The following is a 16,918-nucleotide window of genomic DNA, read 5'->3' as shown; positions in this document are numbered from 1 at the left end:
CAAACTTGATGAAAACGGCGTTATTACTAGAAACAAAGCTAGATTAGTTGCCCAAGGTTATAATCAAGAGGAAGGTATTGATTATGAAGAGACATACGCTCCTGTAGCACGTCTCGAAGCTATTCGTCTCTTACTTGCCTATGCGTGTTCTAAAGACTTCAAACTATTCCAAATGGATGTTAAAAGTGCGTTTCTAAATGGCTATATAAATGAAGAAGTCTATGTTGCTCAGCCACCCGACTTTGAGAATTACATGTATCCAACTCATGTTTATAAGCTGAAACGTGCTCTATACGGTCTTAAACAAGCCCCTCGGGCTTGGTACGAACGTTTGAGCAAATTTCTTCTTAGTCAAGGGTACTCTAGGGGTAAAGTTGACACTACTCTCTTTATTAAAAGAAAAGATAAAGATGTTCTCTTAGTCCAAGTTTATGTAGATGATATTATATTTGGATCTACTAATGCAAAACTTGTCAAAGATTTTTCTAAGCTTATGCAGAGTGAATTTGAGATGAGTCTCATGGGTGAGCTAAATTTCTTCCTTGGCCTACAAATCAAGCAACTCAGTCATGGAACGTTTGTAAGTCAAACTAAATACTGTACAGAGCTGCTCAAAAGATTTGGAATGAGTGAAGCGAAGGAAATTGACACACCTATGGCAACAAATACTAACCTAGACAAAGATGAGAAAGGTAAAGAGGTTGACGTGAAATTGTACCGAGGTATGATAGGTTCACTATTGTATCTTACTGCCTCAAGACCAGACATTATGTTTAGTGTGTGTATGTGTGCAAGATATCAATCTTGTCCAAAAGAATCTCACTTAAAAGCTGTCAAAAGAATTCTGCGATATTTACGTGGAACTACTACATATGGCCTATGGTATCCAAAGGGAAATGAGTGCTATTTGGTAGGATTCTCCGATTCAGATTTTGCTGGCTGCAAATCCGATAGAAAAAGCACCAGTGGAACATGTCATCTATTCTCAAATTCATTGATAAGTTGGCATAGCAAGAAACAAGTATCGGTTGCATTATCTACTGCTGAGGCAGAATATGTAGCTGCTGGAAGCTGCTGTGCACAGATATTATGGCTCAAGCAACAACTTCTTGACTTTGGTATTAAGCTTGATCGGATACCTATCATGTGCGACAACACAAGTGCCATAAACCTGAGCAAAAATCCTGTCTTACACTCACGAACCAAGCATATTGAAATAAGGCATCACTTCCTAAGAGATCATGTAGAAAAAGGAGACGTTACATTTGAACATGTAGAAAGCAAGAAGCAACTAGCGGACATCTTCACTAAACCTCTAGCAACGAAGCAATACTTCAACATTCGTAGGGAATTAGGGATATTAGATATCTCTAATTTGGGCTAATTACGTTTGTTGTTCTCTTAAAGTTATTCCTTTACTTTATATCTATATATTGGTTATTCTCAAGCTAACATTTCTCTTAATATAAAGGTAGTTCATTATCAAGCCAGGCATTATTCCACATTGACTAAAGGCTTCCACTAAACGGTGACACCTACACATTGAGAAGGCGGTAACGTGATTGTTGTTCACTTCCAAAAATTTTATTGATACTATAATATGCTATCAATTAACATGCTTATAGTGACTTCATGTACGTTTATCCATATATCTCAATTACATATATGTGTCTATCATCTCCATTCATAACATATCATGTTTTGGGCATACAAGCAAGTAACTAAGCATAAATCCATCATATAGTAACATCCCTAAGGCATTTCAAACAATTGAAGCAACTTAGGTCGACCTACCTTGCATCTGAGTCGACCTACAGAAGAAAATTTTCAACAAAAACCAAAAATGCTCAGTTATGTCGACCTACCCATATTTTAGGTCGACCTAATTTGATGCTTTTTCTCATTGCTTCTGTTAGGTCGACCCAGCCTTCATTTAGGTCGACCCACTGCTGTAACAATTCCCAAAATTGGGTCTGTTGGTCGACCCGACCCATCCCCATACATAACTAATCTTTCCTCTTTCCATTCCCACTCATTCTCATATCATTGTGTACGGCCAACCCTAATTCCTCAAGTCCAAAGGTTGTCAAAAATCATCCCTCTTACACAAATCATCAGCAAAAATGCCTCCAAAATCAAGAAAGGGAAAGGAAATCGCATTTGGATCATCCTCTCAACCGGTAAGTGCTGTAGCCCTTGTTCATCCCGACTGCAAAGAAAATTTTGAAAAATGGCAAATGAAGAGGAAGGTAGTCAAGCAATATATCTTTAATCAACATGTTGCTAAGCATATGCACATTCCTGATGTTGTCAGTATTGTTCAGCATCAAAATGTTCATCCCCTTTTGGAATGTGCCACACCGTACTGTGAGAATACTGTTAGGGCTTTCTATACAGAGTTCACAAGAGAGGAAGGTTGTAATTTTCGATTTAAGATGGGGTCGAGATCCCATATTGTTGACAAACGAGCCTGGATAAGTATCTTTGGTCTTACACTCTTGGGAGATGAAGTCCGTATAGAAGACGATGACATTCCAGCCAACTATGATCATGTCGCCTACATGAAATCTATTCTCAAAGACCCTGCCATCTTTGACAAGACAAATGAATCCATCATAGCCGGTCACCTAAAAAGAGATCCTAGGCTCCTCAACTGGATTATCTCAAGAGTCATTCGACCACGAGCAGGAGGATTCTCAAGAATTGAACGAAATGAGGTTGTGTTAATGTACCTGATTCAAAACAGGACGCGTGTGCACTGGCCACACTTTCTAACTGCCAAGTTTCAAGAGGTACAGCAGAAGACTACTGCTCCATGTTATGGCTCGATCATTCAAACAATCGTGAACCATTTCGGAATGAAACTCGATGGTTTGTCCTACATTCACATGAAACAGAATCAAGACTTCTCCCAAACAACCTTAACCCTCATGGGATACCATTGGGATCCAAATAAGAAAACCTACTATCTCATTCAAAAGGGAACCGGAAAAATCATCTACAACTATGATGATCCTACGGAATTTGGTCACATTGCAGGAAATGAAGAAGAAGGAAATTATCAAGAAATAGCAAATGATGAGGATCACACCATGGAAGATGTAGCTCATGACACGGATCCAAATTGGCATTATGTCCCTCCTCAAGAGGAAGAAATTCCTTGGGGATACACGGCTCCACCTCCGCCGGATCAGTCCAACATCATCTCCATGCTTGAAAATATGCAACTCCAACAACAACAACACTTCGACACACAACAGCTCCAATTCCAACAAATGCAACAGCTCCAACAAGATCGCTATGACGAACAACAACGACAATATCAATCGTTGTACAGCTTGGTTCAAGACCACAAAAGCGATTTTGAGACTTTTGCCTCCAACTCGACTCTAAGACAGAATCAGTTTGAGGAAACGGCATTGCATCGTCATGCCAACATAAGCCAAAGCTTCAACACTCTCAATCTATCTGTGCTTGATTTGTTGGAACAAGTTGAAGAGGATCATCCTCATACATTTCAAAGAGGAAGAGGGAGAAGGGGCAGGCGTTAGGATGCATTCTCCATCATATCATCATATTATTGCATTTCATTTCATTATCATTATGTTATATTCTTACATATTGTCGTACTGTGCCTTGTTTGTTAATCTCTTGGATTATCATGTATGTTAAAGTGTACCTTTAAACATGTTTGGCTCTCATGTTATCACTATCTACCTTTTATCTATTATACTATGAATGCTAGCGTTTTATCTATGTTTCTCTCGTTACTCTCCTCTTCTGTTTTCTTGTATCTCTTTTGATGTTGTCAAAGAGGGAGATAGATGCTGAGTGTACGGGGGAGCTCAGCTGAGTGAATAGATGCTGAGTGTACGGGGGAGCTCAGCTGAGTGTACGGGGGAGATTTTACCACTTATTGCCAAAGCTTCTACTACCAGTTTGCCATCATCAAAAAGGGGGAGTATGTGAATACAAGATCACACTCACAAAGATGTTTTTGATTCATGGCAAACTCAACAAGCATACAAGCAACAAGGCACAAGCAGAAGAACTCAAAGAAAAGCAAGCATTGGTCACTTATGACAGAGCAGGTCGACCTACTATGCATATAGGTCGACTCAACACAAGCAAAACAAGAAAAATGCAGAAAAGCAGCAGCTAGGTCGACCTACTGTCAACCCAGGTCGACCTAAAATGGAGAAAATTTCATATACTTCTGCTAGGTCGACCCACACATCAACTAGGTCGACCTAAACTGAAGAAATGTCCCAAAACGCATTTGAAGAGAATTCTGGTCGACCTACTTCCCTAACAGGTCGACCTAACTGGGAGCAAATATCATTCAAAGCTAATGCACCTCTGCTAGGTCGACCTAAGCACGACAAGAGGTCGACCTAATTGATCAAAAAACACCAAAATTTCTGGTTTTCTCTGCTCCAACTGATAAGCTCTCATATATATTGTCCAAGGTTCATTATTGCTTCTCAACACCAACAACTGAAAGATACACAAAGGCTTCTCATCTTCGTTCTTCGTCATCTCCAACACAATTACACATAATCATTCTTGTGTTGAGGGTTAGTGATCGAGTTCGATAACGTCCATGGAACGGAATTGAAGATTCCTAGTGGGTGAAGATTTGTGGGGTTTTTGGTGAATAAAATCTGAGGGTTTTGTCCTCCAAGATAGGTGAATTTTGGGGGTTTTTATCAAGAAGCTTCATCAAGGATCCAACTGAGTGTGAAGATTGAAGAACAAGTGTTCGAGCAATTCAAGACACTGCAGAAAGGGATCAAAGTGAAGCTCTTGGAAGACCTTAATCTGACTCAAGATTAAGGGGGAAGAAGATTCAAAGGATCGACAAATTTGGTTTATCGTTTATCGTTTTGTTATCTTCTTTGTATAAACTGCTTTCAACATTAATGGAAGATTTCCCAATTTCAGTTTGGAATTGGGGGCAGACGTAGTCGTAGCGAGGACGATCGACGAACTGCCTAAACAAATATCGTGTTCTTGTCGCCTTTATCTTTTCATTTACGTTCTGTTCATATTTGGTTATAATAGCAAATTGATCAACGATTCAAGTGTTAAAATTGTGAATTAAGAACTTGTATAAACATCATAATTCATCACACATTGAATCACTATCAATTTGATCATTATCACCAAGTGTTTGTATTTTTGCTTCTTTCACTATTACTGCATTGTAAACATCGTTCATCATATAAGAAGTTAATCGATTTTCATTAAGCGACATATTGATTCTATAGGGTATTCTCTTATCGTTTATCTCAAGCTATTTAGTGGTTTTAACACATATACAATCGTTTCAATAGTGGTTCGGAATAGACGCGAGTCGATTCAGAACCGCTTTCGCTTAAAGTTCAATTAACTCCTAAAAACTCTGAGAGATCTATTCACCCCCCTCTAGATCCTTAGGCCAGCGTCTAACAAACTCGGTATAGTATTCAGTGAAGGAGAGTTACAAGATGCTGAGGGAAGAGAACAAGACTGCATGCAGAAAGACGTGGTCTATGATATGGCACAAACCAATACCTTCAAAAGTATCGTTCCTAGCATGGAAACTACTCCATAATAGACTGCCGACGAAAGATAACCTAGTTAAGAGAGGTATCATCTGTCAGAATAGTATTTGGTGCGCTAGCGGGTGCAGAGAGGTTGAGTCGGCTTCTCACCTTTTTTTTTAGTGTCCTATTTTTGCAGGAATTTGGCCTCAGGTTATCAAGTGGCTAGGTTTGCAAGCGGTGCTGCCAAAAGAGTGCAAGGATTATCTTGAACAATTTGAAGCATTACTCGGCAGTGGCAGGAATACAGCGAGCAGAGTAGAGTGGTCTGGTTTGCCTGCATTTGAGGCATTTGGAAAGAAAGGAATAAAATGGTATTCAAAAACATTGCTGAATCGGCTAATCAGACATTTGAAGCTTTCCAAAGGACCTCATGGAATTGGTTGAGCTGTAAACTACAAAGCTGTGAGCTGATGCAATGGTATGTAAATCTCAGATTAATTTTATGCAAGGGGGCGTGGATTGGAGGTCAGTAGTAATGTAGCCGTTTGGGGTTCAAGCGCAGAGTTATTCCGAGCAGCTCTGTGTTGCAGTGCAATTTTTTCTGCGAGACGGTACCGCTTCAGTCCTGTTGCGGGATATTTTGGGTTTCTTGCCAATGTAACAAATTTGGTTGGTTGTTAGAAACAACTTGTGCATGCTGAAGCAGGTTAATCCTGCTGGAAATTTTAACAATTACAACATTGGTGGCTTTCAACAACAATCTGTCTTGTAGTCTGTTTTTTACGGTTAGTCTTTAGTGTTTTTTTTTTTCATCTGGCTGCTAGGACTTTGTTTTTATTCGGTTACACCCTGGCTGTTCAGGTTTAGTTATTTTGACAGGTAGAGTTGTTTTGCCCCTGATATGGTATATTGTAGGGGTGGCAAAACGGGCGGTGGCCCGCCGGGCCGACCCACGCACCTGCCGAAAAATGGCGGGTTGGGTTGAGATTTTGGGCCCGCCGCCCACCAAAGCCCGCCCCGCCAAAATCCGCCGCTCTCCTAAGCTCGCCCCGCCAAAGCCCGCCGCCCGCTAAAGGTCGCCTCACCTATTCGTTAAGCTCGTCTCGCCTTAAGCCCGCCTTTTTTAGTTAATTCTAGTAATTCAAATTTTTGATGATTTTATTTTATATATTTATTTGTAAATATATGCAATATTTTTTAGGTAAAATTTATTTAAAAGATGTTTTATAAAAAATTATTTTGAAAAATAAGTGAAAAATTTAATTGAAAGTTAAAAAAGACTATTAAACTATTAAAAAAATAAATTTAAAAATAGATCTTTAGACGGGGCAGGCACGGGGCGGGGCGGGCGGCCCATTTTGCCACCCTTAGTCTATTGCAGTTCAAACTTTCTTTGTAATGGTGTTGTGGTCTCATGCTGCACTTCTTGTGCTTAGTGTGGGATTTATAATTTATTAATATATTTAGCTTCTTAAAAAAAAAAATATAATAAAAATGTTTTTTTTCTTATATAAAAAATTATAATGAAACGACGCCGTTAAGCAAATGAGTAGTATCCTGAATCCACAGGTTTTGTCTACTACCGTCGTCGCAACAAAGAGCTCAGGGTTTTATCTGACCAAAACAAAAAAACCTCGATTCAGGTTCCAGCAAAAAAGGTTATGGCGACGACGGAAGAGAGTGCGAAAAAGAAAGAAGGCTACAACCTATTAGGTTCACCAACATTCAAAGAGATTGAAAACGGCCGATTCAAATGCGTTGAGACAGGTCACGAGGTTCTCTCCAAAGACATACCCTTTTACTCCAACAGCAAAAAATGTCGATTGGGTCTAATCGATTTCGCTCTCTCTAATAAAAAATCACCTCTCAATATGTTCAATCAAGACCCTCTCTGTCGGTAATTTATTCATTCCTTAAACCTTTTTGTTTTTTTTATGTAGTTGTTTTAGCATGATTCAATGTTTGTGTTTTGTTTTTTTTTTTTTTTAGTATTTGATGGTTTAGATATTTGTTTGATTTTGTTTGCAGTTCGAAATTGATATGTAAGTTAACCGGAGACAATGTTAATAAATCGGAAGAACATATCTGGAAGCATATGACTGGGAAAAGATTTCTCAATAAATTAGGTTTGTCATTTTTTTTTACTCATTCGATTTTTCGGTTAGTCGTTCTGTTTTAGTTCGAGCAATTTGATCATCTAAGTTTACTAAATGAAAAATTAGTGTATGACAATGTTTAGGTAAACAACTTAATTAAGCGCTTATGCTTGTATAAATGAAATATAATATGTTTGGTTCTGCGGTGAAAAAAAATTAATTGAGTGAATTGATTTTGATTAAAGTGAATTGAAGGTAAAATGATTTATGTTTGGATAAATTCATGCAAAAGTGAGGTGAACCGTGTAAAAATCACGTTAGACTCAAAAGCTATAAATTCTATCTTCAAGTAGAATCAATTCTAGAAAGCAAAATCAATTCTACTTGAGAGCAATGGAGTGTGTCAAAATCAATTCTACTCAACCAAAATTAATTCCAAGTGTTCTAACCGTGAAACCAAACATACACTTAGATAGTTTATGAAAATAATCCATTTCTATATGTTCTCACAAACAGTCTCGCGGTTTATTATGATGCAAAACACAGAACAGTGGGAGTTCTAGTTAAACAAATTTAGGGCTTTGTTACATGCTATAGACTATAGAGACTGATTTGATTGACAATCTTCAATTTCATGGACCATTTGCTGTTCTGTGAAGTTGGAAGATTGATTTGTCTATCTGCTATTAATTGAAGGATCAAAATTATGGTTCACTATTTTTTTCTTTTCTTTTGTTTGGAATGATGTGGATGCTTAAATAATATGACGAGGTTCAGTTTTTCAACTAATATTAGGGTATGGACCTGGAATCTCTTCCGTTGGGGTAAACACACAATCACACAGTTAAGGGATCTCGACTGCTGAATGTTATGTGAATCATAAATTGACTTGATCAAATTTTTTTTAAAATACACATTGAAATACGAGTTATCCAATCTTCATCTAATGTTAGAGATCAACAACTGCATGATTGTATTTGCAGTAGAGAATTCAAAATTTGTTCGTCGAGTATATGATGGTTGAATGAGTGTATTTCTAGAGCTTTATTAGCTTATGCATTTTCGCTTTCATTCATAAACAGATCAACAAGAAGAAGGGAAGTTGTCAGGCAAAGGAAAGGAAAATGACGAGAGTTTACAAGAGAAGCAAAGTGTAGATTGTTTTACTAAAGCTGAAATGAAGAAGAAGAACAAGCAGAAGAACAAGAAGAAGAAGAGGACAAAGAAGAAGAAGGATAAGAAAGTTGAAGAGATTATTTCTGAAGTTAGGAAGTCTTGTAATGAGGAAACAGACTCAGAAGAAGACGAGTTCTGGATGCCTCCTGCTGGAGAACGCTGGGACAACGATGATGGAGGAGATCGATGGTGTTCAGATTCTGATTCCGAGTCAGAACAGGAAACTGAAGAGGGGGATGTAATTGGTACGTCTACTCTCATAACCCATTTTCTCTCATCTCAAATGAGATTCACTGTTTAGATAACTTGTGAATTCAATACTATAGCTTAGATGCTTTTGCTTACATGTTCACATTATTTATTTCTTTATTTCCTTATCTCAATTGATAGTGAGATAAGTGATATGTCTTATGGTTCCTATTTTACTTGCACGAGAAAAATCCGCTGATTAGATGACATTTTTCTTGTAGATGGTGTTGCTGATGAGGACTGCAATGAGTCAGAAGAGTTATCGTCAAGGTATTTTACTTCAGCAAAGAATACATGAAACAAATTAGTTTTCAAACATTAGGACAAACCAGAAAAATTACCGATGTTTCAAAACTATACGTTGAGTTTATTTTCTTTATACTTTGCAGAACAAAAAGAATGTCGATAGAAATTGGACCCAGCAGCTTTGCTTCTAGAAAGAAGAAAAGTAAGAAGAACGATGAGACTTGATTGATAACTGAAATTTAGTTGAAGTGAAACTAAGCAAGGCAGAACTTTTGCAGCAAATGATTAAGTTTTGTCAGATACAAAATGGACTTGGGTTCAAAATGCTTTTTCCAAATGAACTGTAACATGTATCAAGAAGCTGTTTTTTTTCAGTAGATTTTTTTGTGAGATTAGCTTGAAACAGTTAAATCTTGTTTCAAATTAAGCAATTATATCATGATTTCACAACAATTATTGTAATATTCCTTTACACCAGTCATATGGGTGGTAAATTTTGGTGAGATTGAATAAACTTGTAACTTTGGATGACTTAATAGCTTTAGTAGCTAACTTTTTTTGTTGTGTGATTGATTAGGTTTGAACAGAACTATCTTTCTCACCTTGCATTGAAGTTGTAGGTGTGTTGATATAAGCTTTTCCAACCTTGCATTTTTATGACACTTACAATCTCTTCAGCAAATAACCCATATCCTGATCGGCTTCTAACAATAACCCCTCAGCAAATAAGTTTTTGGATGCAAAAGTTGGGATGAGCTGTGTTGCATCACTGTTGACAAAAGTGTCATACTCACATAAGTAAGAGTAAACATTTCACTTATGTGGAGTAATGTTCTCGTGAGCACTAATCTTGTAGCAAGGCATCATGCTTAAACTTGAATAATTTTGGAGAATCGTTAGGCTTTGGCAAATGAACGGTTTTAGTGTCTATAAGTAATGGATAAACCAATCATTTTAACATTACTTTATCCATCTTATGTGGTGAGAGTGAACACATTAAAAATTTGATTCTACCTTTTTTTAATATTTCGGAGATGCATCTTCGGGCACATCTAATATACACAAAAAGGTGTTGAAAGTGAGCCACATCCTGTTTATGTCAAAAACTAATTCGAAGATGCATCTTCGAAATCAGTGATGTATGTCATTGATGCATATCTGATAATGTCAAGCAGAAAATTTAATAAAACATCACCCTTACATGTTCTTCTTCATGATCAAACACCACTATTTTTTCAAAACTCTTAAAAAATATTCTTCTATTCTCAATCAACTTTTGCACTCCAAAATAGCATTTTTGCGTTTTATCACATCAAAAGGAGCAAAAGAAGCTACACTTTAAGGTAAAGAACATGTTTTTCCTTTCATATTACTTGCATTAATATTATTTTTGCTTGTAATAATGAACGTTGAGTCCGGAGATGCATCTCCAGATTATGTAGCATGTGATCCAGATATGCACTTTTAAATTGTTCTAAAGTTAAATTTGAATATTAAATTCGTTTTTATGTTATGCTTAATTGTAGATATGGTGCACCCAGATACTTTCCCTAAAGCTAATGTGTATGTGGATGTTAAATCGAATGAAGTGGAAGGTGATGTTAAATCAAGTGATGTCGATGTTGATGTTAAACCAATTAATATCGAGGTGGATGTTAAACCGGTTATTGCGGAGGTAGATGTTCATGAACAATTTACAACTAAATAGGAGTTTGTAGAGCATGAACATATGATCCAAAGGATCCCCGCATGGAGGCCGTCAAAATTGGGCTCAGCGTTGTAATTGGGAGGTCTGGTAATGGTTATGATAGAAGACATGTATCTGTAAGAATGAGATGCGAAAGACGTGGAACATACTAACAACATTTTTGAAACTTGAAACAGGATGACACCAGATCGAGAAAGCGTGTTTGTCCTTTTAAGGTTTGTGGATACCGTAAGGAGAATAATACATGGAAATTTAATTTGGTTTCTAGTATACATATTAATTACTCGTGTCACAAGCTAGCCGGTCAATCTATTGTATGTCTCCTTAATCTTGAGGAGAAAGAACTTGTTTATGACATGATATTTAATATGGTGTCGCCCAAACACATACTTGAAATGTTGAAACATAAAAGACCTCAAAATGTCTCAAATATCAAGAAAATGTACAAGGCGATAAGAGGACCAAGAACTAAAATGCAACAACTATTGAAGCTTCTGGATGATGAAGAATATGTTTCTAGGTACATAGTGTGTAAGGATGGAGTCACTATTTGAGATATATTTTGGAGTCATCCTAATTCCATCAAGTTGTTCAACATATTTTACGTTATGCTTATAATTGATTCAACATATAAAATAAACAAGTATAGGCTTCCACTTTTGGAAATTGTTGGTGTTACTTCAGCGAAGATGACTTTGTTAGGAGGTTTTGCATTTTTGAAAAGCAAAAAAGAGGACAACGTTACACGGTCTTTGGAAGGGTGCAAGACTATGTTGAAGGACCAAGAAAAATATGCCAAAGGTCATTATAACCGATTACGATACAACATTGATGAATTTGGTTGCAAAGATGTTTTCTACATTCTATGCATTACTTTGTAGGTATCACATAACCAAAAATGCGAGAAAAATAGCTAATCCTTTAGTAGGGACCAAACAAATTAAGGGTGAAGATGGGAAAATTGTCAAAGATGGTGTGGTAGTGAAAAAAATAATGGATGCTTGGAATGATGTTGTAAATTATTAAAAAGGTCATACTAATAGAGAGTGACAATTCCATAAATCAGTCTCTTTCTTACTTTGAACATGTTGACTCACGTTTTCCGGATTCTCCAACTCCTAAATTTCAATTTTTTTCAAGGATGCTCGCATTAGCAAACCATCTCACTCGCCAAAGTTATAAAAAATCATCTATATCATAGAGATGTCCCTTTTTATGCACAAATACATTTAGCGGATTATAGATGTTAAAGGTGACGACAACAACAATTTTTGAGTTGTTTCAGGTTTGCTCGAAAAAGGAGAGGAGAACCACACATTTGTCTTCTAACAACTTCTCCAAGAGTTGAAGGCGCATATGGAATCATACACATTTCTATATGGGAAAAAAGAACATTATGATGCAATTCACATTGCTCTTGTTCCTTGTGTGTGCGATGTGACACCAACGTAAAAATGGACGTGCTTCCATAAATGATCATGTTATAGCAAGTACTTATAATTAGGCGTGTATTGATCTGACAAGATATAAAAATAACCTTAATATGGATATAGAGACGCATCTCTGAACATTTTTTTGGTAACACGCGGTGACTCACTCAAGAAAGTGTGTGGAGTGTTTAATATGGGTGCATCTAAAGATGCATCCTCGGAATCTAGAGGTATTTTTGACTTTTCACCGTGCTGAACTAGCACCCCATTGGGTGAACTAGCACCCCATTGGGTGGATAGAGAATGTCTAATTTATTTTATTTATTTTGGTTCGGGCATGATCTAGGAGGATTTTTTTTCCTTCAAGTGTTGTTGATGATGTTGTTGGTGAGCTCCCCCGAGTACGATCCTTCAAGAATATGCATGGTGGTGGGAGGTATACATGCAAACACTTTTACCATTAAATAAATGACAATCGTAAATGTGAGGTTTAGGATTTAGAATAATGTGTACTTGAGTTTAGACTTTTATTTAAGATTTATAGGCCCTATAATAATGTGTACTTCAATTTTAGACATTAAAGGCTCTAGAATTTTCTTTTGGGAGAAATATCTTTGATGACAGGTGTATGAGGATCTAGTTGTCCTTAGCATCTCATGGTCTTCAAATGTTTAAACGACTTTGATCTCGTATGATATTGTGGCATGACAACCTTATAACTTTTAGGCTCTAGATTATTATTTGGGGACAATTGCCTCATATGACAATTGTTAGAGAATATAATAATCTCGTAGTTAGATGAACATGATTAGGTGTACGAATATGGTGCGACCATCTTGTAATTTAGCTCAACTTCCCAAATCAAGTGACCCAATACTAAGTGGGTTAAACCTCGGGGGTGTATCAGTAAACATCATCGATCAAGTCAATAACAATCATAATTGTGAGGTTTTGGGTCTAAAATAGTGTATAACTGAGTCTGAATTGTTCATATGGCTTTATAGTCAAAATTTTAGGATTTAATGGCCCTAGAATCTTGCTTAGGGACAACTATCTATAAGGACAGATGTAAAGTGATATAGTTGTCCTTATCATCTCATAGTTCTAAGGTGTTTAGCCATACTTTATCTCATACATTGTTAGGGCGTGAACACCTCATTAGATATCCTAACATTCGGCCGTAGGCTATCATTTCTCCAACCCCTAACCATCATCTCTGGTGATTTGGGATTATCCTAATTTTTTTCCTAACACGTGGGTTGCAATACTAGAAGTAAGTAGCATAAGGTAAGGCATATGATGGTTAACTTATAAGAACGATAAGCATAATGATATTTATAATGGGAAGAAAGATCCTTCCAAATGGCGTGGCCTTTATACATTGGTCCCTTTGAAGCCTCAGAGCTCTAGCTGATAGTCGTTGAATTAGAAACGTGAAAATCAAATTTTCATAGGCGGTGCCAAATGCTGTTGGAAGGTGATCGCGTTGATGATGAACTCTAATACGACAATCCTTCGTGAATATGCCCATTGATGGGGTGGTGTACTTCACAAAACTCGCAAAGTAAATATAGTGACGTCTATAAGTGAGAGGTTTAAGATTTAAAATAATGTTTACTTGAGTATGGACTATTCTTTTGATTAAAAATTCTCAACTGCACACATCTTCCCTCCACTCCGTCCTCAACAGCGTAAGTCGTGGCGTGCTCGTTCGGGTGAGTGGGGGTGACAAAAAAGAACCAATATTCGAAAGGGTGTAGCTTTGGAAGAGGCCCCACGTAAAGGACTCAGTGTCTCATCATCTGAGGCTATACATTTCAATGTATGAAGAACTTAGGTTCCTAAACTAATCAGACTCTCGCATGAGGGACTTAGTATCTCCTCGGACGAGATCATTTCCAATAAATTACGTCTAAGAGGCACAACTTATGTCAAACCCCAGAGACTTGATTTCCAGTCTTTCTAGAGGGATCAATGGAAGTCACATCTGAAAGGTTAACACGCCTCGCCTAAAGGTCTCAGGGTCTCGTCATTCGGGCTATGCATTACAGCGTCTGAAGAACTTAGGTTCCTCAAACTAATTAGACTCTCTCTTGAGGGACTTAGTATCTCCTCAGACGGGATCATATCCAATAAATCACGCCTAATAGGAGCGACCTATGTCAAGCCCCAGAGACTTAATTTCTAGTCTTGCTAGAGGGCTCGGTGAAAGTTCCGCCTGAAAGGATAAGACTCCGCACTGAGGGACTCAGTGTCTCATTAGTCGGGCTATGCATTACAGCGTCTGAAGAACTTAGGTTCCTTAAAATAATCAGATTCTCATATGAGGGTCTTAGTATCTCCTCGGGCAGGACCATTTCCAATAAATCACACCTAAGAGGCGCGACCTATGTTAAACCACAAAAACTTGATTTCTAGTTTGGCTAGAGGGCTCCATAGAAGTCCTGCCTGAAAGGTTAACACGTTCCACCTGAAAGGTTAACACGCCCTGCTCGAGGGCTATGCATTACAACGTTTGAGGAACTTAGGTTTCTCAAACTAATTAAAGTCTCGCTTGAGGAGCTTAGTATCTCCTTGGTCGAAATCATTTTCAATAAATCACGCCTAAGAGGCACGACCTATGTAAATCCTCAAAGAATTGATTTCTAATCTTGCTAGAGGGCTTGATGGAAGTCCCTCCTGAAAGGTTAAGCCACTTCGTCATAGTGGCTTAGTGCCCAACTATCCTAGCCACACTTTATTGTGTCTAGAAGAGGTTGGACTTCTAAGGTAAGCTAAAACCTCGTAGGGGGAAGCACTAGTTCTCAAGATACTCCCATTAGTCGCGAGTAAAAACTATTTCTCCTTCTGCCAAAGCCTCGTGCTTGAGGGACTATGTAGTATTATATTTGAAAAAGGCCTTGCCTAGGGCGATGCCTTGGGACCGTCCTAAGAGAATGCGACAACAAAAGGTCGCCTAAAGGGTGGTATTTCCTCAGCCTTGAGTTTTCCTCTCTTATGGAGGAAAAAACATGGGGTAGGACGTGTCTTGGATAAAGAGAAATTCAGGTTTGTTAGTGGCTCACGTCTCCCTTGAAAATAAGGATTCAACTATCCACCATTTGACTAAGGGGATGGTGGTCTTTTTCAAGGAAACCCTAGGTGCTGGGAACTCCTTTAATATATTATCCCTAAAGGGGGAAAAGACAACTCTAAGTCATACACACTCTCCACTACTCAAAGAGCATTATGCTCCCCGTAACCCTAACACACTATCAACCTGACTGCCTGCATGCAAGTTAGCAGCGCCGACTATCAACAGGGCCTCTCACCTCATGTGAGTTGGTCTTCTAAACAACCTCAAAAATCCACTACACAGGGTTTCTCGCTATCGTTAGCAAGCCCTCACTACCAAAACGTGTTATATACCTATAATTACAAAGACCTTTGATTATCCCCACCCTTGCAGGGGGAACACACACGCCCTGAACTTTTTGACAAGTAAAATAAGTTTAATACCCTTTTTAGCCTGTACCTTAACCTCGAGGTTCATTTTGGTCCCTTTCTTTAAAAAAAGTTCATATTGGTCCCTTAACTCTTCAAAATGTACCAAGTTAGTAATTTTTCGTCAAATTAGCAACGAATTTAGCGACCGAATTTTAATTTTTCCTGGTTCTAATTAGACAAAAAGGACTAACATGACACATTTTGAAGAGTTAAGGGATCAATATGGATCTTTTTTAAATTAAGGGATCTAAATGAACCATAAGGCTAAAATACGGGACTAAAAAGGATATTAAGCCAGTAAAACATACTAAAAAGAAAGATAGAATACTCGTATAGAATTTAGTATCGAGTTTAGGAGAACAACTATCCCATCCCCATACCAAAAACAAAAACTAACAAACCTATGACACCGGGTAACCAACCTCCTAGAGATAACCCTGATCACATGTTCCTAAGAAGACTCAGAACCAAGATTAACACCAAGTGGTAGAGAAAGATAGTTGAACGAAAGATTATCCAACCTATAATGGAGAAAATCACCCATTAAATCCAAATCATAAGACTAAACTCTGAACCCTGATCCAAATTTAAAGCCATATCAAACATCCCATTAAATCCTTCAACCACAAGTAAGAAAAGGAAAGTAGCTAAAGGGCCGCCTTTCTTCAACCCTCTCTTAATAATAATCTTTTGGGCCAGACTCCCATTAACTAAGACAACTATCTTTTCTGAAAAAACACAGTCACGAATATAGACGTGCCACCTTTTGATATAAAGCTTATAATCCAATAAGCTTCATCTTACAAAGTTTTGGGCATTTTCAATATCCATATTTAAAATGAGACAATATTTTTTAGATCTATTAGTAGTTTCAACTAACTCATTAACTACTACAACATCGTCAATCATTAGTCCTCCTTTAAGAAAGGCAAATTGATTCAGAGAGATACTTTTCTCCATAATATTACCCAACCTAGAAGCCATAACTTTGACGACTAT

The 16,918-nt window shown here is 37.6% G+C and overlaps 2 protein-coding genes across 2 annotated transcripts; both read left to right on the top strand.

The window, feature by feature from the left end:
* The first annotated feature begins 7,072 nt into the window (after nucleotides 1–7,072).
* LOC131639673 (uncharacterized) lies at nucleotides 7,073–9,826 on the top strand. The gene is made up of 5 exons (XM_058910150.1): nucleotides 7,073–7,425; nucleotides 7,557–7,654; nucleotides 8,707–9,045; nucleotides 9,271–9,319; nucleotides 9,439–9,826. The coding sequence occupies exons 1-5, from the start codon at nucleotides 7,190–7,192 to the stop codon at nucleotides 9,518–9,520; spliced, it is 804 nt and encodes a 267-aa protein (XP_058766133.1). The 5' UTR covers nucleotides 7,073–7,189; the 3' UTR covers nucleotides 9,521–9,826.
* Nucleotides 9,827–10,697: 871 nt separating this feature from the next.
* On the top strand, nucleotides 10,698–11,884 carry LOC131639675 (uncharacterized). The gene is made up of 4 exons (XM_058910151.1): nucleotides 10,698–10,740; nucleotides 10,822–10,970; nucleotides 11,180–11,523; nucleotides 11,653–11,884. Exons 1-4 carry the CDS (start codon nucleotides 10,698–10,700, stop codon nucleotides 11,882–11,884), a joined length of 768 nt encoding a protein of 255 aa, XP_058766134.1.
* The last annotated feature ends 5,034 nt before the right edge of the window (nucleotides 11,885–16,918 follow it).

Source organism: Vicia villosa, unplaced genomic scaffold (genome assembly GCF_029867415.1).
Source record: "Vicia villosa cultivar HV-30 ecotype Madison, WI unplaced genomic scaffold, Vvil1.0 ctg.002739F_1_1, whole genome shotgun sequence".
NCBI lineage: Eukaryota > Viridiplantae > Streptophyta > Magnoliopsida > Fabales > Fabaceae > Vicia > Vicia villosa.
The sequence above is the reverse complement of the archived record's forward strand: the minus strand, read 5'-3'. Positions and strand labels throughout refer to the sequence as shown.